The sequence below is a fragment of the Desmodus rotundus genome, chromosome 6, assembly GCF_022682495.2.
Source record: "Desmodus rotundus isolate HL8 chromosome 6, HLdesRot8A.1, whole genome shotgun sequence".
Lineage (NCBI taxonomy): Eukaryota > Metazoa > Chordata > Mammalia > Chiroptera > Phyllostomidae > Desmodus > Desmodus rotundus.
In genome coordinates, this window is record NC_071392.1 from 6,722,633 (window position 1) to 6,742,206 (window position 19,574).

The 19,574-nt window shown below is 56.4% G+C and overlaps 1 protein-coding gene across 1 annotated transcript in view; it reads right to left on the reverse strand.

The window, feature by feature from the left end:
• Positions 1-322: 322 nt before the first annotated feature.
• The window catches only part of EEPD1 (endonuclease/exonuclease/phosphatase family domain containing 1), an 84,142-nt gene continuing 64,890 nt past the window's right edge, over positions 323-19,574 (reverse strand). Inside the window, exons 4-8 of the mRNA XM_024563046.4 lie at positions 12,207-12,317; positions 9,557-9,691; positions 7,498-7,636; positions 2,782-2,976; positions 323-1,186 (exon numbers count right to left, since the gene is read on the reverse strand). Of these exons, the coding sequence (XP_024418814.1) occupies positions 987-1,186; positions 2,782-2,976; positions 7,498-7,636; positions 9,557-9,691; positions 12,207-12,317 (780 nt within the window). The 3' untranslated portion in view covers positions 323-986. The remainder of the gene's footprint in view (positions 1,187-2,781; positions 2,977-7,497; positions 7,637-9,556; positions 9,692-12,206; positions 12,318-19,574) is intronic.

Here is a 19,574-nt window from a genome sequence, read left to right on the forward strand (position 1 = left end):
TAAGGGAGAACCCGACCTGGCTCAGGGAAGAGTGCCTAGTGGCAGATAACACATGCTTGTCCCCGCTGCCCCGGAGAATGGCCCTCCCTCAACACACCAGGCTCAGCGTCTTGGGGACCCAGAATCCACAGGTATTCCTCAGAGTCAGCAGAGGGAGGCTGGGGCTGGGAATTGGCCTGAAAATTGGAGTTGGGGGGAGGGAGGGAAGAGATACCGTTCTCACGGAATTCTTGTCCCACACAAGGGACCCTGCCCTGAGTGTCCAAGGCTCGATGGCACTCCAATGTGAAGGACGGCCTAGCAGAGACGTCGGATCAGGCATTTTACAGTCTCAGGGAGGTTGATGGGGGTGTGACAGGTGCCTCTGTAAGGCAAGGGGTGAGACAAGTAGGGAGGGGCTGTTCTGTGTTTAGGACCTTCTAGCTGCCACCCCGCAGAGGCATCAGAATTGGGCACAAAACACCCTCAGCTGGGGACCCAGTCCTGGGCTCTCCCTGCAGCCAGGCAGCTTCATCCCTGTTTATTTTGCAAAACAAAACTAAAATCACCACTCAAATTATTTGAGAAGAATGCTCAACCACAGTTAAAAGCTTTATGTAGTTTGCAGCCAGAACATCACAGACTGGAGGTCAGGGAGGAGAGCGCCCAGCACAGCCCAGACAGGCCTCGCAGCCCAGAATGCCTTGCACACCCCCTTCCAGCCTCCACGACTGTTCCCTGCACTGCAACCCAGGCGTCCACGGCCAGCAGAGTCTGCAGAGGCTGGAGGGCCAGCGATCAGAAGACAGTCCGGTTCTCCACTGGGCTTTTGATTTGGCCACTGCACTTCCCTCCCCGACGAGAGGTCCAGAAACATCCACGAAGAAGGTGGACAGGTCAGGGCCCAGGACGAAGAGTAAGGCAGTTCGGACCTTGCATCTTCTCCAGGAAGGGCTGACTCCCGCCTGTGTCCTGCGGGTAACGATGGAGAAACCGGTCTGGCGCCATCATCGCTCGTGCTTAATGTTGGCCTCACTGCGCTCCAAGGTGACCCCGCTGCCGTTCCGAGGGCCCTCCCTCTTGTTCCCATCCTTTTCCGCGTAGAACTCCGCCAGCACTGGGCAGTGTTCGGACGCCACTCCACCCCAGGACCAGTTATCTGGAATCCAAGGGTTCGTGAGGCCTTCTCGCACGACAGCGCAGTGACCTGGAGGGGCAAGGAAGAGACTCAGACATCAGGGAGGGGCGAGTGGGCCCCCTGGAGGGTGGAGGCCGACACTGCACGGTGGGCCCAGGCTCCCAGCCCACACCCCCCAGCTACTGGCAGCGCCCTGCAAACGCAGGAAGGTCTCGGCCAGTTTGATGCTCTGGACCATTTGGGCCCCAAAACCACCCGAGTCCAGGCAGCCTGCCCCTCCACACACCCGCCTCCTCACTGTGCACCAGTTCTGGTCTGGCTAGCAAGAGTGCGAATATGACACAGGGACAAATGTCTCACAAAGATGTCCAAAGCGAAGGTCCTTGTTCACAAAGCAAAGACCCTATGGCTGGTGGAGGCGGGGGTGGGGGGATAGGAATAAATTCCATAAAAAGGGGGCAAAGGGCAAGTCACAGAGGCTTATGAGAAAGGAGAGGCATTTGAAAACGCGGATGTAGAGACATCTGAAGCAGGGAAACAACGAGAGGGACCCAGAGGCAGTTCAGTGCGGGGCAGGCGGAAAGCCCCACTGGGGGCCGGGTAGCAGCCGCGTCCCGGCTGCCTCTGGGCTGCGGCCTCAGGGATGAAAGGCCCCGCTGGTGGGAGCTCCTCTCTGGGCCTCGGTTTCTACAGCTGCACAGCATGGGGACAGGTGACGTGATGCATGGCCTCCTTTGGGCTTGGGTTCTCAGGCTCTCTTGGTGAGAATGGTGCCTTAGGCCGGCCCCTCCTGGCAGCTGGCAGGCTGGCTGGCATCTGTCTGGCAGCTCACTTCACAACGGTCACCCCGAGCCCCACTTCCCCCCCCTCCTCCTGCAGACCCTCCCATGACAGGGTCCCACAGGAAACCCGTGTCCAGGCCTGGAACTCCTGGTCTTGAGGAGCTTGGCCTGGCTGCACGTCGCAGAGACTCCCAGCGGGCCCCCAGAACTGGGACTTTTTAGACTTGTCAACGTCTTGCTGACGTGTAAGATGCAGCCATTGGGGCTACCAAAGCTTCCAGGCAGGACGGGAACCACCCTCCTCGTCTCCCAGGAGAAGACAAGCAGCTTCCTGGCTCGGTGGGGGCTGCTTTTTAGTGCCGACATTACCCACAACTCCCTGCTCCTTGGGGGTCCTGTCTTAAGTCCTTCCCCCATGCTGTCCTGACACTTGGTGACATGTCCGCTCACCCCTGACTGCTGCTCCTCACGGCACTGCGTGTCTGTAAACCTCAGGCCACACACCACGCCGGAACGTGACAGGGCTCGAAAAAGGTTTGCTGAATGACCGAGCGTCCTTAGAATTGGGGTAAGTTATCGAGTTCACCTCGGACTAGGGTCTCTGCTGGCCCATAGCCAGGTCTGCCCGGGACACACGCGGGGTGCCCTTGTCGTACGCCAGCGAATGCCTGTTAATCATTCACGCCCACCTTTACGCTCACAAGTGGCTCTGCAGGTGTGATAATTATGTAACCCCCTAAACTACAAGCCTGCAAATGCCCGCAGAGGAGGGAAAATAAGCCCCGACTCCGGCTCACAAGGCCCGGGCCTGTCTGTTCAGACAGGTCTCTCTTCCTTCGTTTCCGACCAGGAGAAAAAGGAAAATAGTGACTTTGGCTTTACCTGTGAAAACCTTCTTGAAGCTTTTACTGATCCAGATGTTGTCCAGAGACCTGGAGCCTTGGGGGTTCTTGGTGCTGATGTTGGTGAAGGTGTGGGCCTGGACCAGGGGGTGGAACTTCTCTCTCCTCAGGAGGTCATGGTCACTGCTGTCTGGCCCCTGGCCAAAATCCCCCAAAACAACCACATCTTTTTCTCCTGCAAGCAGAAGACAGAAAATCAGGAGTGGATGTCGTGGTGGGAGGTGCGCTCAGCACTGACCATGGCCCCCTTTTACATGGGACCACTCGTCTCAGATTTGAAATCCCGGGGTTGGGGTGGGGGTGATGGTGAGGACTGTAGTGTGGTTCCCCGCCTCCCAGCTTTTCCAAATTCCTTGTGCCAAACCCCCAAACCTTTAAGAGCAGGTTAGTGACACACTTGGAAATGGGGGGCTGGGTGGTATGCAGGCCATCCCCCTTCCAGCTCCTGTGTTCCCAATCTTGCAGCAGAAAAAGGCCTAAGGGTCTTGCCCAGAGATTTTACAAAAGCTCAAAGACATTTATTGAGCCCCAGGGAAAGACCATGTGAAGACACAGGCAAAGACACAGGGAGAAGGTGGCCATCTGAACACCAAGGACAGAGGCCTTGGGAGAAACCAACCCTGCTGACCCCTTGGTCTTGAACTTCTGGCCTCAGAACCGTGAGAAAATAACCTTCTGCTGTGTAAGCTTCCCAGCAGACTCACACAGAGCCAAAGTGCAAAGCTTTTCTCTCTAAAGTATTTACTTTCAACCCCCCTCCCCCAACCCGTGCTCTTGTTTACACTGGAGTGAGTGGATAGTTAGGAAGACTTTCCCAAAGTCAGCAGGCATTCTGAAAGGGCAGTGGCCCCAGCTGGGCTCAGAGTGATTCCCACTGACAGCCAGGCCACCACTGCGTGTCCCAAGGTTCCCTCTAGGGAGCCATGTGATCACGGGGAGCGGTGCTTCTGTCACACCTTGCAAGGGTTCACAGATGAGAGAGCCAAATGTATCTGAGACACTCAGCAAGTCTTCCTCCCCGATAGAGGTGCTTCAGTAATAATGGCTGGAGGAAGAAATCTAAACTGCAATACCACAAGCCACCAGCAGAGGGCACCAGCGCACTGCAGGTGACCCTCCTCTAGGGGGCTTAAAGGGGGAAACGGGATGAAAGGGGAAATCTTTGGAGGCTCCATTATGGGGCCAATAGAGAGGTTCCTGTCGCACCAAGTCAGTCGGAACAACTGGCACCCACAGCAGAGTGAGTCTGAGCTGCCTGGAGAAATCAGTACCAACTTCCAACAGGAAAGCTGAGCAGAGAATACTGTTAACAAGTCACACCTGGCCCACGTGCCAGGCCCTCCCTGCAGGCAAGAAGCTGGGGCTCCGAGAGGCTGATCGGCTCACCCCGAGTCACGGGCTCTCACCACAGAGCTGGAAAGAGACAGCCATGCGGACGTGGGCGTCTGTTCATCACCCCACCCCGGGCACCTGCTGCCTCCATAGACACATGTGGGCTGAGCAGGTGAGTGAGGCATGAGACGCCCCGGAACCCAGGCACAGTTTGGTTTTGAAAGAGAAAGAGAGGAAGGTGCCACGCGTATTGCCTGCCAAGGAAAACTGAAGTCTAGAAAAGACTGAGGCAGAAGGTTCCCTAGCATGGGGGAGATTTTCACTGGGACGCAGGCCTGAAGAAGTTGGGGCCAAGGAGACAATGCTGAAAGCAGGAGGGATGCCAGTGGCCCAGGGGCAGTAAACGCAGCTCTGTTCAAAGTCAGGGATGAAAGTAACAGCTTTTATTTTTCTCTTCACGCAGATCAATAGCTCTTTTTTTGAACAGGCGCAGCCAGGATTCTTAGGTCTCCCTTTGGTTACACGGGTGGCGCTGAAGGCAGCTCTCCTCTCCTCAAACCCCAGCTGTGCAGAGGCCTGGATTCTCCCAGACAGCAACCCACCGGGATGGGCTCCTGAGTCATTTCCTTGGTTCCCAGAAGTGGAGGGAGAAAGCTCGGGCCGATTTCCTAGAGAGCTTAGATTCGTAAAATGTCAGTGACAACCCCAGCAGCCTGTCCCCACCGAGGGCGGGTCCTATGCAGATGTTCTGCATCACTCGGTGCCATGTTTTACTCTTGCTGAGCCCCATGGGGTCTGAGAGGAGAAAATGCCATCAGACGACTGGCAAGCCACCCGCAGACGTCAACTTGGACGCACATTCCAGACAAAGGCAGAAAGGCTCAGAGTTTGCTCATCAGCTCGGGTCTGTTTGCTCTGCTGGAAGCCTGGGGAGTGGAGGCTTGTTCTTCGTTTCGGCCACACCTGCCCAGGCCGATCGATGGAGCCTGTTGCACCCCCTGCAGGCCAGGCACTTCCTGACGCCTTGGGTCTGCCACACCTACAGTGAGCACGCAGGTGGGACGCAGGCGGCGTGCGCCGCTGCCCACACCTGGACACGTCAAGGCCGAGCCACGTGGGGGATCAACAGCCCTTTGGTGACCTGGACACGAACCTGCCCAGATTTCCTGGTGCACACCTGACCACTCCCTGGAGAGCAGAAAGACACAGTGAGCGCCTCGGATCAACAGCCCTTTGGTGACCTGGACACGAACCTGCCCAGATTTCCTGGTGCACACCTGACCACTCCCTGGAGAGCAGAAAGACACAGTGAGCGCCTCAGGTGCCCCAAGGAGTCACGAGTCTGTTTCCGTGTTTAAAGTGCAAAACAAAACGAAAAGGAGGGAAAGCTGGAGATCGAACAATGGAAACAGCCACAGATTTTAACAGCTATCAAGTCACCCTTTTTCACACATGAAAGACCAACTGTAGGTAAACAACTTCCCACATAGCTGCTGCACTATTAGCCCAAAGACTCAAAACTTACGTAGAACGCTGGTCACAGCACATCCTGGCCCAAAACGTTAGCTGCATCTAGTGTTCGGGGCAGTCAGAGGTGGACACCGCCCACGTGTCCACTGGCCGATGGACAGGCAAACAAAACGTGGTGTATGTACAGGACGGGGCAAAAGCAGGCCCACAGTTGCTTGTATGGAGAGTAATACAATTAATAAATAATAAGACAAGAATAAACTGTGTTTTGGGCACAGTGTCTGGCCTTCAAAAGGACACTCTGGCGCATGCCACAGCTGGGAGGGAACTTGAAGACATTCGGCTGGATGAAAGAAGCCAGGCACAAAGGGGCAGATACTTGAAGATTCTACTCCTCCGAGGTCCCTGGAGCAGTCAAATTCAGAGACAGAAAGTAGGATGGTGGTCGCCCAGGTCTGGGGTGGGGGGGTGGGAGTCAGTATTTCCTGGGGACAGAGTTTGTTTCAGTTTGGGTTGGTGAGACAGCTCTGGGGATGATGGTGGGGATGCTGCACCCCAGTGTGAGTGTGCTTAGTGCCCACCGACGTGCATGCTTACAAATGGTGAAGACAGTAAATTTGATGTTATGGATATTTTACTGCAATAAAAAAAATCTTTCTTGTCCTGGCCAAGGAGACTCGGTTGGGCGTCATCCCGTAAGTCGAAAGGTTGCAGGTTCCCGGTCAGGACACATGCCTGGGTTGAGGTTCGGTCTCCGGTCAGGGCATGTATGAGAGGCAAGCGATTGATGTTTCTCTCTCACATCGATGTTTCTCTCCCTCTCTCCCTCCTCTCCTTTTTCTCTCCCTAAAAGCCATGAAAGAAAATGTCTTTGGGTAAGATTAAAAAATCTTTCTTAAGTGTAAGACTGTAGTTTGACCAAATGATTTTTATAGTCGAAGCTTCATAAATCAACTACATTGTGAGGGGCCAATTTAACAAGGAAAAGGCTTAGAAAGAAGTCCAGGCTGAAAACCCTCACCCAGAGCAGGTCAGCATTCCGAAAAACCAAGCCCAGCTGAAAACACCCAGTCTTTGCAGCCGCGGCGACTCTTCCTCCCGGCAAACCACTTGTAGAACCCCTTCTGTGTTGTTGGGGGCAGAGCCTGGGAGCCAGAGAGCCCACCTTCCTTCTGAAGTTCCGCTCTTCGTAACGTTCTCTGAGCCCCTCTGGTATTTTCTGAGTCCACGCACGTCCGCCTTGCACCGACAGGCTCGGTTCTTGCACAGACAGCTCCCAACCCCCAGGCACCTCTGCGAGGTCACCACCGTCGGGTCCCCCCTCACGTGGCATCCGATGTGCAGCGTTTACTTGCCAGAGGTCTGGCAGCTCCTGAAGGGGCGGAGAGGCTAATCCAGCTTTTCTGAGGATCTGGGCCCTCAGGGCCAGCTGCGTGCCACCAGGGAGACAAACGGCAAGTCCTGTGATCGGGGCTCTCCCACTCCCCCTGTCCCTTGTCACCAGCTGCCTCTCTTTCACAAGATGAGACAGGCAGAGATGGAGGTGGCGCCACCACTGTGGCACAGCCAAGGAGGCTGAGCCCAGGATGACCTGTCCAAGGGGAGGGTGCCAGCTTTTCCCCCTAATTCTTTCTGTCAAAGACAGGCCGGGGGCCATAAAGCTGATGCTGTGGCCCCAACAAGCTAGACACACAGAGACAAAGACGTCACCATGCACGGGGCTGGGATCCAACAGATGCAGGGGCGCCACCATCTCCCGAGTCTGTGCCAGGCACTGCAGCTGCCCGAAACGACTGGCCTATGGGATCGGAGAGCTGAGCCAGGGAGGCCACACCCTGGCTGCCCCACAGAAATGGGAGCTGTGGCCCGGCCACAGAGAAAGACCGTTTCCCACCTTTCAGCGTCTCCTGCAGGGTCTGGGCAAAGCTGGCCACGCGGTGGCTGTCACCGTGATTCTTGCTTGGATTTTCCCCCCCAGGGAGGGGCAGGGTTGCCAGGTGAAGGTTCACAAGGGTCAAGTCATTACTTCCCACCTGCACAAGAGGGCACAAAGAAACAGGGGCAGTCTTAGATGCTTATTATTTCCAGTATCCCTGACGACCCACCGGTGAACAGCTTCATGCACAATGTTGACAACGTGAGCACAAGGCTGCTGCCACCCAGGAGGCGAGGCGAGGAGGTCCACCACAGATCTCTTTGAGGCCTACAGAACTGAGACCCACAGCGCACCCCACTCCTTCTGGGCCATATCTGAACGTGTCGGGGTTTTTGGTTTTCCTTGTAAACAACTACAAGGGAAGGGGAGGTGGCTCTAGCAGCTGCTAGTTAACAAAGGGGGGAGGGGCAGCCCAGATCCCCTACCAGGATCCCCTACCAGGACCCCCTGCAGGGGCCTGCCTCCTTTCCCTCCCCACACACATCCCGCCCACTGGAGACCGCAGTGCCCGGAGGTTCACTTTCACCTAAAGTGTCGAGAACCAGAGTTGGCCAAACGCTGGCCACAGAGGCTCTGCTCCTGCAGGGGACTGTGGGGTGTGGGTCCCCTGAGCTCTGCAGCATTGCTCAGCTGCCTGGAGTTGCACGGTGCGGACTTGAGTTTGTCACGGCAACAAACACCAAACACTGCCAGGAAGTGAGGCATGCAGGGGGACCCCCAGGAAGTGGCGGCTGCCAGTTCCCTCTTACAGATGTGACCCCACTTGTCTCCACCACCCAGCCCCGAGGGCTCTCTGCAGCTACAGCTCTGACCACAAAGGGGAGGTCTTCAGGCCTTGGGCAGGGAAACCCCGCCTGGGGAGCCCGGGGAAGAAGCCACATCTCTGTCCTGTACCACCTGCTTGCCTAAAATGTGACAGGAAGTACAAGAGGCTGAGTGCCCGTCTAGAGGATTGCTTAATTTAGAGGGTGTGGGCCACTCACCCCTGACACAAGAGCCTACCTTTTATGGACACCGGCCAGTTCTGGCTGTTGCCCTGCTTGGCCAAAGCCCGCACAGCCGCTTTACGGGCCCCTGGATGCTGTTAGGAGGGTTTAAAGGGGGTTCCTGGCTGGTTTCCACATCAGCACCATAAGCACAGGCCCCAGACACTCCCAGGGGTGCATGCGCTCATGGAATCCCAGCAACTCTACAGCTACAGGGGTGGGAAGGGCACGGGCCCCAATCAGGGCCAACACAGCTGCCCCCAGCACACGCACAGCCCAGCCCCCTGCTTATGGAGTCGGGGCCTGGGCAGAAACCCGGGCAGAAATGGTGCTGGGGTGTGGGGTGGCCCTCGGGCTCCAGAGCTGCTCTGGAGCATACAGCAAGGGGACGTCCCCAACACCCAGCAGGGCTTGCTGGGCCCTGTGACTTCATGAGTAAGCACCATGGGGACAGGCCCACTGACAGCCCACTTGGTGGTCTGTGCTGCTGCCCCATGTCCTCATGTCTGAGGGTCTGCCGTTCGCTAACACCTGCCAGGGCATCCGGGTAGCTGAGAGACTGTGCAGCTCGGCCGGCCTGCTGCTTCCTCACCCAGATGGGACAGACTGGCACATGGGTGAGGGCCCATCGGGAGATGTCCTGGCCCCACAACCCAGAGACTCTCCCCAGACCCTCTCCAAATCCAAATGATCCCTGGAGACTGAGAGCCCTGGGCCCTACCCCAGGCACTCTGTGGGTCTTGGGTAGGGTGCAGGGATCTCTGATTTTAGAAAATCTGCCCAGGCGACGGGGACGTGTGTCAGGTTTGGGAGCCAGCACCTGCTGTCCTTCCTGCCCAGGGGGCAGAGTTATCGAGCCTGAGGTCCCCCAAACCCCTCACTCCTGTGCTGGACAAGTTCACCAGCCAAGGCAAACCCAGGACGGAATACAGTCGCGGACAGCAGGCAGGGCTTCTCTGGCTCGCAGCTTCCAAGGGGACTTTCTTTTTCCTTTTTAGAAGTGGACCTTCACGGTGATACGGAGTGGGTACCTTGAACCGTGCGAGGTACGGCCTGGGGCCCGAGGGCTTCCCGTGCCCATTGCCGGGCGAGCTCTCCTGCAAGGCGGCATCTCTCAGCTCTACGCCGGCCCAGGTGTCCCACAGGAACCCCAAGAAGCCGGCCCCCTGTGGGAGAAGTGGGGCGTTAGTTTAGAGAGGGGTGGTCTCAGGGCTGGGGGTAGGCAGGAGAGGCTGGGCCAGGAGGTTCCGCTCACAGGGGCTGTTGCCGAAACAAACGCACAGCTGAAAGCCAGGGTGTGTTCCTCCTCGCTGCCCTCCCCCCAGACCTCCCCCACCGCCAGTTTCCTGATTTCAACGGTGTTCCACACAGCCTGGGGTGTCTGGGCACTTCTCGTTTTGTGGGTACCGGCTGGGGCAAAGCCCGGACTGTGCACAGGGGTATCGTTTCAATCATCACAGCCCATGGGGTGGCCCCTCCTACTCCCAGGGGCTGGATGACTCAGCTGCCCCGACAGGCTAAGTAACTTCCCTAAAATCCCTCAGCTGGTCAGCGGAGATGCTGAGGATGAAGACAAGTCTCCGGGATCCAGGGCCTGGGAAACGCTCAGGAAATGTCTGCGAGACGGGTGGATGGAGGTCCGGGCTGCCAGCCCCCACGTGGAAGTGGTCAAGGCCCTCCGTGGGTGGACAGGGACTCGCTCAGGGTCTAAAGCCTGGGAGCGGGGCGCTAGGAGTGCCGGGAGGGGGCCGACAGACAGGGTGGTATCTGCAGGGCCCCTGAGCTCGGTGCTGACCTCGGCCACCCCAGCCGTTCGGAGGGGGGCCCTCTGCCTGCCTCTTGCTGCCGCTGCCACCTAGCATCAGACTTTGGGCAAATGGGTTCACCTTACTCGATCTGCCTACAGTCATTGGAACGGCCCCTGCGGCCGCGGGGTGAGGGCTGGAGGAGCAGATAAAAGGTGCCCGGGTGCCATTTCAGGCCTTGGAGAGGTGCAGTCCCGTGGCCGCTCTGTGGTGTTTGTCGAGGCTGAAGACAAGCATTCATGGCTTGCAGATATCATCCGGGAGACCCAGAATGTGTTTAAATGTTTTAGATTACTGTCCCTATTTAAAATTCAGGAAATTTAACATGAAAATGTATGTATTTGCATCTTCTGAGAAATCAGGAGACTTGTCCTCACTGGGCCCCACTCACCCCAGTGGGGGGTGGCTGGACGGAGCAGCAGCTGGAGCTTCAGGAGCCCCCAGCCCCACCTGGCCTGGCCGGCTGCTGCCTCTGCACGCCCCCAGGCTCGGCTCACGCTCTCTGGATGAAACATTCCAGGGCACACTATCTTAAATCCTCCAGCCACCCTGTGAGGCAAGGAAGGGGCTCTGCTCCCATTTCACAGATGAGGGAGTTGAGGCCGAAAGGTTGACGTGGCTTCAACTTGGGACTCGCTGCGACTGCGTGCTACTGTCCAATGGCCCTGACACCCCAACCTGGGGTAGGGTTTCCTGTCCTGTCCCTCCAACAGGCTGTGAGCGTCTAGCCGGCGGGAGGGACTCCACAAGGCTCAGGTCAGGACCCCCTGGGCTGACAAAGAGTGAAACAGGCAGGGCTGGGCCAGTGGGTGGGGAGCTGGTGAACAGTGCCTGGCGGGCACTGACCTTTCTAACGACTTGCTGAGTGGATGATGACAGAGTGTTACGGGGAATACAAGAGACTCGTGAACCTGCGTGTGTGTGAAGTGCCACTCACAGCAACAACAGAGCAATGAGCTGTGACTCCTGTGTGGACTGCGGAGGGACCCCTGGGCCAGAGTGGTAAAACCTAGATCTTCCGACTCAGCTCTATTCCCAGCTGCCACCCACAGTGACCATCGACACTCTGCAACATAAAACCCAGAGAAGTAACACTTACAGCATGTTTTCTGAGCAGCAGCTAGAAAGACAGTGTAGAGTCCATAAATGACCGGACACTTTTAGTCCAGCATACATTGTAATTTAAAAGCCCCAAACCTCAACATCACTCATATAAGTACAACGCACATGCATTGATAAGCATATTTGGAATATTGGAGATAAAGTGATAACATCTGCATTTATGGGAAAATTATGTGATGACACACTTTCTAATTCATGATTCACCTAAAGTCTACTTTAAAATCTAAAACACCACTGATATTGAACCTTCTAGATGAGCAAAAACTGATCTTGCACATGACGTGTAAGAGCGAAAATGTGTACGGACAGCCACCGGGGGATACCAAGGAAAGGAAATTCAAAATTAAAACCTGCTGGAAACGGCCACCGTTTCCACACACACAGTCTCTACCACTGAACGTGTGGCTTCGGTGCCTGCAAAGCTTTCAGTCAATGGACCACGGGCTTCCTCCCCCGAGTTGGCCGAGGCAGACGGCGGGAAGAGATTATGAGGACAAAGGACAGAAACACCCCGTTTGCCACCTTGGTTCCCAACAGGCACCCCAAACGCCCCTTTCTACCAGGGCAGGGCGGCCAAAGGTCCATTCCCAATCTTAGCACGGACCAAAACCCGGGGCATTTTGAAATGAATGGTGAAAACTAGTAGGACACCAAAACCGCCTCAAAGGTGTTGGCAAAGGAAAATGTTACATGTCTGCGAGGAGGGAAAAGGGTGCTTCAATAACAGGGAAGATAAGTTTGCAGACGAGGGTACCTTCTGCAGCTGAGTCGATGGCGTGTCGGCAACCACGGCCCTCCAGCACCCCCGCGGCCCCTTCCACTTGCGGATGTTGGGCAGGATCGGCTGGTTTAGCTCCGTGCAGAACTGCAAAGACAGAGCATCACGGTCGGTGTGTGTTCCACCTCCGGGCGACCCCAGGCGCCAGACGGTGTGTGGACCTGACTCATCGGCCCAGAGACTGAATTCCAGAACCACAGATTGAAAAGCAAACTGTTCCTCTACGAAACGCACAATTATCACCAGGGGACTCTTAGATTGTAGCAATCGATTCTCTGTAGCCTTCCAGCACAAACAGTTCAAAACAAGCTGCCAGCTCCTTTGTATCCCTGTGACCCAGTGGCTTCAGGTCCCAGCAGGTTCTAGCTCAGCATCAAAGGCAGAGGAAAACAGATGACCTTTCCTCCAGCGGAGCAGGGGGAATGGGGGGTGGTGCTTAGCTGAGAGGTGCAAACACCGACCCCTGGATTCACCCTGCAGCACCCCACTGTTCACCCTGGTTTGCTGCGACTGAGAAGAAAGCCCCACTCTCATGGATGGCTTCTTAGTGCTTCTGCACATTCCACTTACGCAGTGTGGGAACTGCAAGACAATTTTACCCGAGGCAAAAACCCCACAGGCAACGTAAAATGAGGCGTCAAAAAACAGGGGACCTCAAAGCTCCTCTAACTCGTGCCCCCAGCACAACACTGCCTCTCAGGGTAGCTTCCTTTTTTAAAAAATTCCTCACCCAAGTATATGTTTACTGATTTTAGAGAGAGAGGGCCGGGGGCCGGGGGGAGAGAGCGAGAGAGAAACATCCACCAGTTGCCTCTCTTATGAGCCCCAACCAGGAATTGAACCAGCGACCTTCTGGTGTTCAGGACGATACTCCAAGCAGCTGAGCCACCTGGCCAGGGCTTGGGGTTGGTTCCTTGGAGGGGCCCCCAGAATTTGTCAGATTTGGGCTCAGTTTTCCAGACGCTCCAACAGCTGGTATCACCCCTTCTTGGAGACGCCCACTTGTCCCTTGCTTTCGGCTCCTTGCACACTGCATCACACGTGGCTTCCTTCTGGGAGCATCACTGCTGTCTCTGCAGTGAGAGGCCCTGAACTGATCCCCCCACAGCTCCAGCTCCAGCTCCAGCTCCACCCCAAAGGGCCCCCAGTGGGACCTGCAGCTCAGATTTCCACAGTTGGACCTGATATTCCATCTGAAGGTCTCCACAGAACCACAAACACACCAGGTCCCAAAGGATCACGCCATTCCCCTCCCGCTCCCGTGCCCATCCGCTGGCATTTGCATTGGCTCTGCTTCGTCCCTCTCCCACCACATCCCACCTCCCCTCCCCCCATCCGGCCCAGCCCATTGATTCTACAGTCTCCTCCATCTGGAGTTCCCTCTTGCTGTTCTCCAGTCCCACTACTGGGCCTGTTGCTGCCTCTCTGCCAGTCGACTCACTGGCCACACTGACATACCACCCATCAGCCGGCAGCCCCCTCTGGGGACTGCAGCTGCAGAGAGCCTGCCCCTGCCCAGGTTCCTGGGTGGCCCACATCCCAGAGCTCAGAGATGCCAGAGTCTACTGGCCTTGGCCTCATGGGGCTTACACCGCAAAAGGGAAGATGAAGTGTGAGCAGGGGCTCAGCCAGTCGCTTCTACCATGACAGGCACTGCGGAGAAAGTGAGACTGGGCTAGGCAGGCAGCGTGCTGGGCGGTCCACTTCAGTTATGCAGAGTTCTGCTGCTTCTACAGTTAGATGGTTCAGGGTCTGCCTTTCCCCGCAGCAGACACCGGAAGGGAGGGCCTATACCCGAGTCACCTTCATAAAGCCCACCTGGCACAGAGCGTAGTACCCGGTGACACTCTCCAACCCTCAGCTGGGGAAGCAGGACACTCCTCAAGGTCATGCAGGACAAACCAAAGGGGGGAATTGCTCCTTGGAGCTAATTATCGAGATCACTGCCTGGGAGCCTGCCTGGGAATGGTTCTCCCTGGGGCGGGGCCTCGGATGCTGCTGGTGCCAGTGGCTTTGGGCTGTGCTGGTCCGGGTGGGGGCTTTGCCCCACTGCCTCCCCCAGGACAAGCTGGTGCTGCCGGCAGCCACCCTTGGATGGGAAATGAAGCACTTTGGAAAACACAACTGGAATTTATGGACTCTTACTTTAGGGATCCAGAGAGGAAATGCACTTCACAAAGGGCCCGGTTGCCTATCCCCCCACCCCAGTCCCCGGAATTGTTACAGCAGAATCGAGAATCACTAGAAAGGAAAGCAGCTCTCCACTGCCCATCTGGGCGGTACTATTCTCCATCCATGCAGGGGGTCCCTGCACCCAGCTGCTCACCAGAATCTCCCAGCATGCCCCTGGGAGGCTGTTTTTAAAAAGCCCCCCAAGGAGATCAGGCAGCCAGCCAGTCAGGGAGGCCCAGCCTCTGATGCCCACCTGCTGTGTGGGGACAGCCATCTGAAGGCAGCCAGAAACCCCCTCATCTCTCCTAATGGTCCCAGGACTTTCCGACACCTGAAGACAGGTGACTCCCCTGTTCACGCCCCAAGTCCCAGCCCAGCTGAGAGTCCCATTCTAGGCAAGGGCACTTGGATAGGGAGGGCCGGCCGTGAGCAGAGGTGACACAGGACAATAGTTTTCCATGTTCACATTCTCAGAGATGACCTTTGGGGACTCAAGGGGTGCTGGTCGGAGTGCGATCAGTCACCTGGGAACTCATCAAACCTGCAAATTCCTGGACCAGGGTCCCTGGGTGGCCCCGCGACCGGCCTTCTAGCAGCCCCTCCAGCTGACTCAGATACCAGTTCCAAGTCGGTGTTAGAGGATGAAGGGAAGACAGTCCCCCTTTCCTGTGGTTCATGTGTAAAAGCCTTTCCCTCCCGGGGAAACTCTAGGGGACCTAAGGGCCCGTCATTCCTAGAACGGCTGGCTGTGGGTATTTGTGCATCTGTAGCCCTGCTCTCCCGCCCCTCCCGCAGCACCCCCCCACCCCCCAGCCCCGCCCCCCGCACCACCCCGTGCCCTCTTCCGCCTTTCTCATGTGCTTGGGGCTATGAATAATTTACAGGAGAAAAGTGTTGACGGCTGAAAGCATCCTGTGCCCAAAGGTTCACGGTCAGCGTTGGGTTACAGTACGTATTTCCTTCTACTGCTAGGATTGACAAAGGAGTTGCCAGTGTGGTGACGCGGCAGACGGTGTGCGTGGCAGTTGTCAGCAGGCCCAAGGAGGGGAGCACCCTTTAGGGCCTCCTCCTCAGAGTGTGGTCTGGGGACCTGGAGCATCCACCGCGCGGGGGCGTCTGTTCAGAATGCGCGGCCTCAGACCTACCGAGCTGGGATCTGCATTGTCCCAGGATCCCAGGGGGAGGGACAAGCTTTGGTGAAGCCCAAGTTCAAGTTAACATTCAAGGTTACACAGCTGGAAATGTGTCTCCTGCCCTGTGCCTCAAAGAGGTGGGCCCGCCCGCCATAGCAAACCCTTGGATCCTTCCTCCTGAAAATTTCCAAGGAAAACAGAGGCACCCTCTGAGAGCCCTCCCATCTGAGCTGTTTTATGTAGAACAGCTGGTTCTCAAATTTTCTGCTTCGCCCACATAGCAGAAGGAAGAAATAGTACTCTCGTAAGTCAAAATGGCTCACCGGGGTAGACAGGGTGGAAATGAAAAGGCTGGAAACAGTCTCCCAGGTAACAGTGACCTGCACACCTGAACCCTCCTAAGCTCCCCCTCCCCCCACACCACCCGTGCTTCTAAAATCCCAGAGACTAACCCACTGCCTGCCTCTGTCAGACCCACACTGGTTCTTGTCAATAAAACCATACATGTGCAAACTCTATCCTCGACCGAATTGGAGCCTCTGAGGTTAGGACGCTTCTACAAGTCCCCCAAGCATTTTCAACTGCAGTCAGAGAAGCCCCAGGCAAGGCCAGACACTGCTGACTTAGAACTCAAGCTTCCTTCACACTGTGGTGCATGGTCTGGCCAGACAGCTTTCATTATTCAACACAACCACCACCATTTCAGCCCAGCCCGCCCCGAAAGCACCTGACCGGGCTCTCCACAGCCGACCCCAGGGCAGCAGGTTAGGCGGAAGGGAGCTGGCTGGTCACGGCGTGGCTTCCAGCAGGCTTGCTACCAGTATCTGCAGGGTGAATGAATCAAAGGACATCCCCCGGGGACCCCACCTCCCGGCTTCTCTCTCCCAGAAGAAGTTACGAGGATGACCAGGGTCTACACTTGTTTCTCTAGCTTCAGGCCAAAGGGGGTGCTCTCACCCTTCAGCAGCTGCCCCACACCCCGCTGGGCAGACGGCAGAACCAAATCCACCCCAGTCTTCGCTGTGGCCAGAAGGGGCCTCAGAGTCAGGAGCAAGAGAAGTATAAAAATGGGAGAAGAAATACAAGATTCTCATAGACACTGACACTCCTGTCTCCCTCCTCCTCCGTGATAAGTGCTGTGTGAACTCCACGAAGAAGTTGATTATATCGACAAGGCATGGGGATAGCTGTCCAAAGGCTTCCCCCCAGACGCAGGGAGTGGGCTCCACTCCCACAAAAGACGATACCAGCCTTCCTGGATGTCCCCTGAGCCCCACCCACCTGAAGGCCTGGAATAGGAGCTTACGTGTAATAGGTAGTCATTTTAATAGGTTAAATTTGGCTGAATCCAAGAATAGTAAGAAAACACCGTCAGCTAGCAATCTATGACCGGGTTCGCTTCTGAGCCCACAGTGGAATCAGGGCAGGGAGGAATGGGGAGAAAAGGGAACCGGCATCTATCAAGTGCCACTGAGCCGGCAGGCACTCTTCAAGGACTGTCACAGTTAATCCCAATGACAGCCCCGAAGGGAGCCACGACCAGGTCACTCGGCGCCAGCAAGTGGGCCAGGCAGGATGAGAGGCCTGGTGAGGCCAAGTCCAATGCTCCCACGCTCTTAGGAGAGAAGGCTCGGAAAACACAGGGTGAACCAGCGACCCATGCGAGCTCACCACACCACCCACGCTACAAACTTTGGGTTCTCTGGAGCTGAAACCTCTAGATCCACACACTGCTGAGGTCAGTTTCATCATTCCTGTGTCGGCTGCACGGGGCTGGGGACACAGCAGACTGCAGCCTCCCCCTCGGAGGGGCTAGGGCGCCCTGACACGCAGCCAAGGGTGTGGAGACGCGGAAGGCTGCCGCTGTCCGCAGAGCTCAGGCCCCAGCCGTTTTCACCGCTGGAGGGAAGTGAGGTGCTCACAGCCCACGAACCACTTCCAGGTCAGCTCCACGCACGTACCCCTTCCATGGAGACCCCAGGTGGCTGTTCATCCTTGTTAAACATCCCTGCCGTGGTAAGGAAGGTCAAAGGCGACAGGAGACCATCCTCGGCCTCCACAAGCAGCTCATCAGGGGCAGGGACGCCCACAGTCGCTGCTGCCAGTAGATGGTCGTCGCTGGTGTTTCCAAAGTTACTGCTCACGTTTCCTGAACCAGGTGGTTAAAAGTAAGCAAGGTGGGGCTGGGGGCACTTTCAAGGGCAATTAAAGCTTTTTTGTGTGTGTGAGGGAAACTGTAAAATGGAGAGTAAGGGGAAGCTGAAGGTTTTGTGAAGATGGAAGTCAGCACAGGAACGGACTTGCATGGGCCGCAGGACCCTTGTGTGACCACCGCACACTCCCACGTGGCCACCATCCTGGTCACCGTCCTTGTCATCCCTTCAGGGACATTTCCAAAGGTTTTCTTCTCTGAGGCTTTGGGCGTTAAGATTCTTAACCTTAGATGGGAGCTAAGACTTGATAATAATGTTGTACCTTTTCCCCTCTCTTTAAATAGAGGCTTAAGTCCTGGTATAAGGGCGAGTTCAGGGCAGGGTCACCTGTCGAGCGGAGGAAACGGAAATTTCAGCACAGCGCCTGGGTGCAAAGACGCCCGCTGCTGACACTGGGGGTGGGTCGCCGCGCAGCCTCTGTCCTCTGTGTTTCAGGAATGTGGGTGTGTCTGTCCGGTCTTACGGACACGCACACTGCTGGGTCCTGCTTCCCCTTCCAGTCGTGCCACGTTGTTACAAAGTATTCTAAACTCATGCACGGCCGACTACTAGGCTGTTCCATGAAGGCGGCGCACCATGCCCCCGGTGGCAGATATGCGAAGGGTGTGTGGTGGGACGGAGCCCGGCGAGTTTGGGGGGCAGAATGGCCAACGGGGCTGCGGCACAGAGGGCAAGGGGCACAAAGGTGAGGGGAGCATAAAGCGGTGTCAGAGGCCTGGCCACGGGGCCCTCCGAGCCCTGAAGGGACTTTACACCCTTGGCTGCGAGCAGTCTCACAGTCGGCAAAGGGTGTGAACACGCTCCGCATTTGGAGACGACCGCAGGGCTTCACCGCAGAGTGCAGGTGGACACAGGGCCACCGCGGCCGCACGCGCGCCAGTCGGGTGGTGTAGTGGCAGCTGCGGTGACGTGGCTCTGGGGACAGCCATGGGCAGATCTGAGAGGGAATTAGGAAATGGGCAAACGTGGCTCCGGAGAAGTGAAAACCAGCACTCTGATACCCACCTGTGAGCACTCACGGCAGCACTGTTTAATAGCCAACAAGTGGACACAATGCAAACGGCCATTGGCGGAGGAGTAGAGACACAAACTGCATATCTGCACACACTGGAACAGCACTGAACCCCAAGAAGGAACGGGGAACTAACACCTGCTCCAACAGGGATGCACCTTGAAACACTACACTGAGTCAACAAGCCAGAAGCCCAAGGCCTCATATCATATGATGCCACCGATAAGAAACGCCCAGAACAGGCAAGGCCTTGGAGACAGGAAGCAGACTGGCGGCTGCCCAGGGCTGGCGGAGGAAGGAGCAGGGGCTGATGCTTTATCGGCACTGGCTTCTGTTTGTGGGTGATGAAAACGTCCTGGGACTGGACAGAGGGGACAGCTACACAACACTGTGAAGGCACCAAATGCCACTGAATTCTTCATTCTCGAATGGATTCTGAAATAATTAATTTTATGACATGTGAATTTCACGTCAATCATAAAGAAAAACTGGTGTGGGCAACGGGTTCGAGGTTTCCGAGGCAGCAGGAGGGAGCTCTCTTCATTTACAAACACCAGGTGCTGCAGCTGCAAAGCCCGGCTGTCCCTCGGGAGCCCTTAGTCAGGGGGAGCAGGGAGTCAGCGCCACCCCCTGGAGATGCGGCCCCTAGACAGAGTTGATTCATTCCAGCGTTTTCTCCAAACGGTTATCGAGCCCTTGAGAGAGGAGTGCACAGCCCAGTAATTTTTGGAAGGTAGGCTTTTTGAAGCTCAAAAAAAGATGGTTTGGGGCAAATAAAATAAATACGTCTTCTCAGATTAGACTTGTGAGTAAT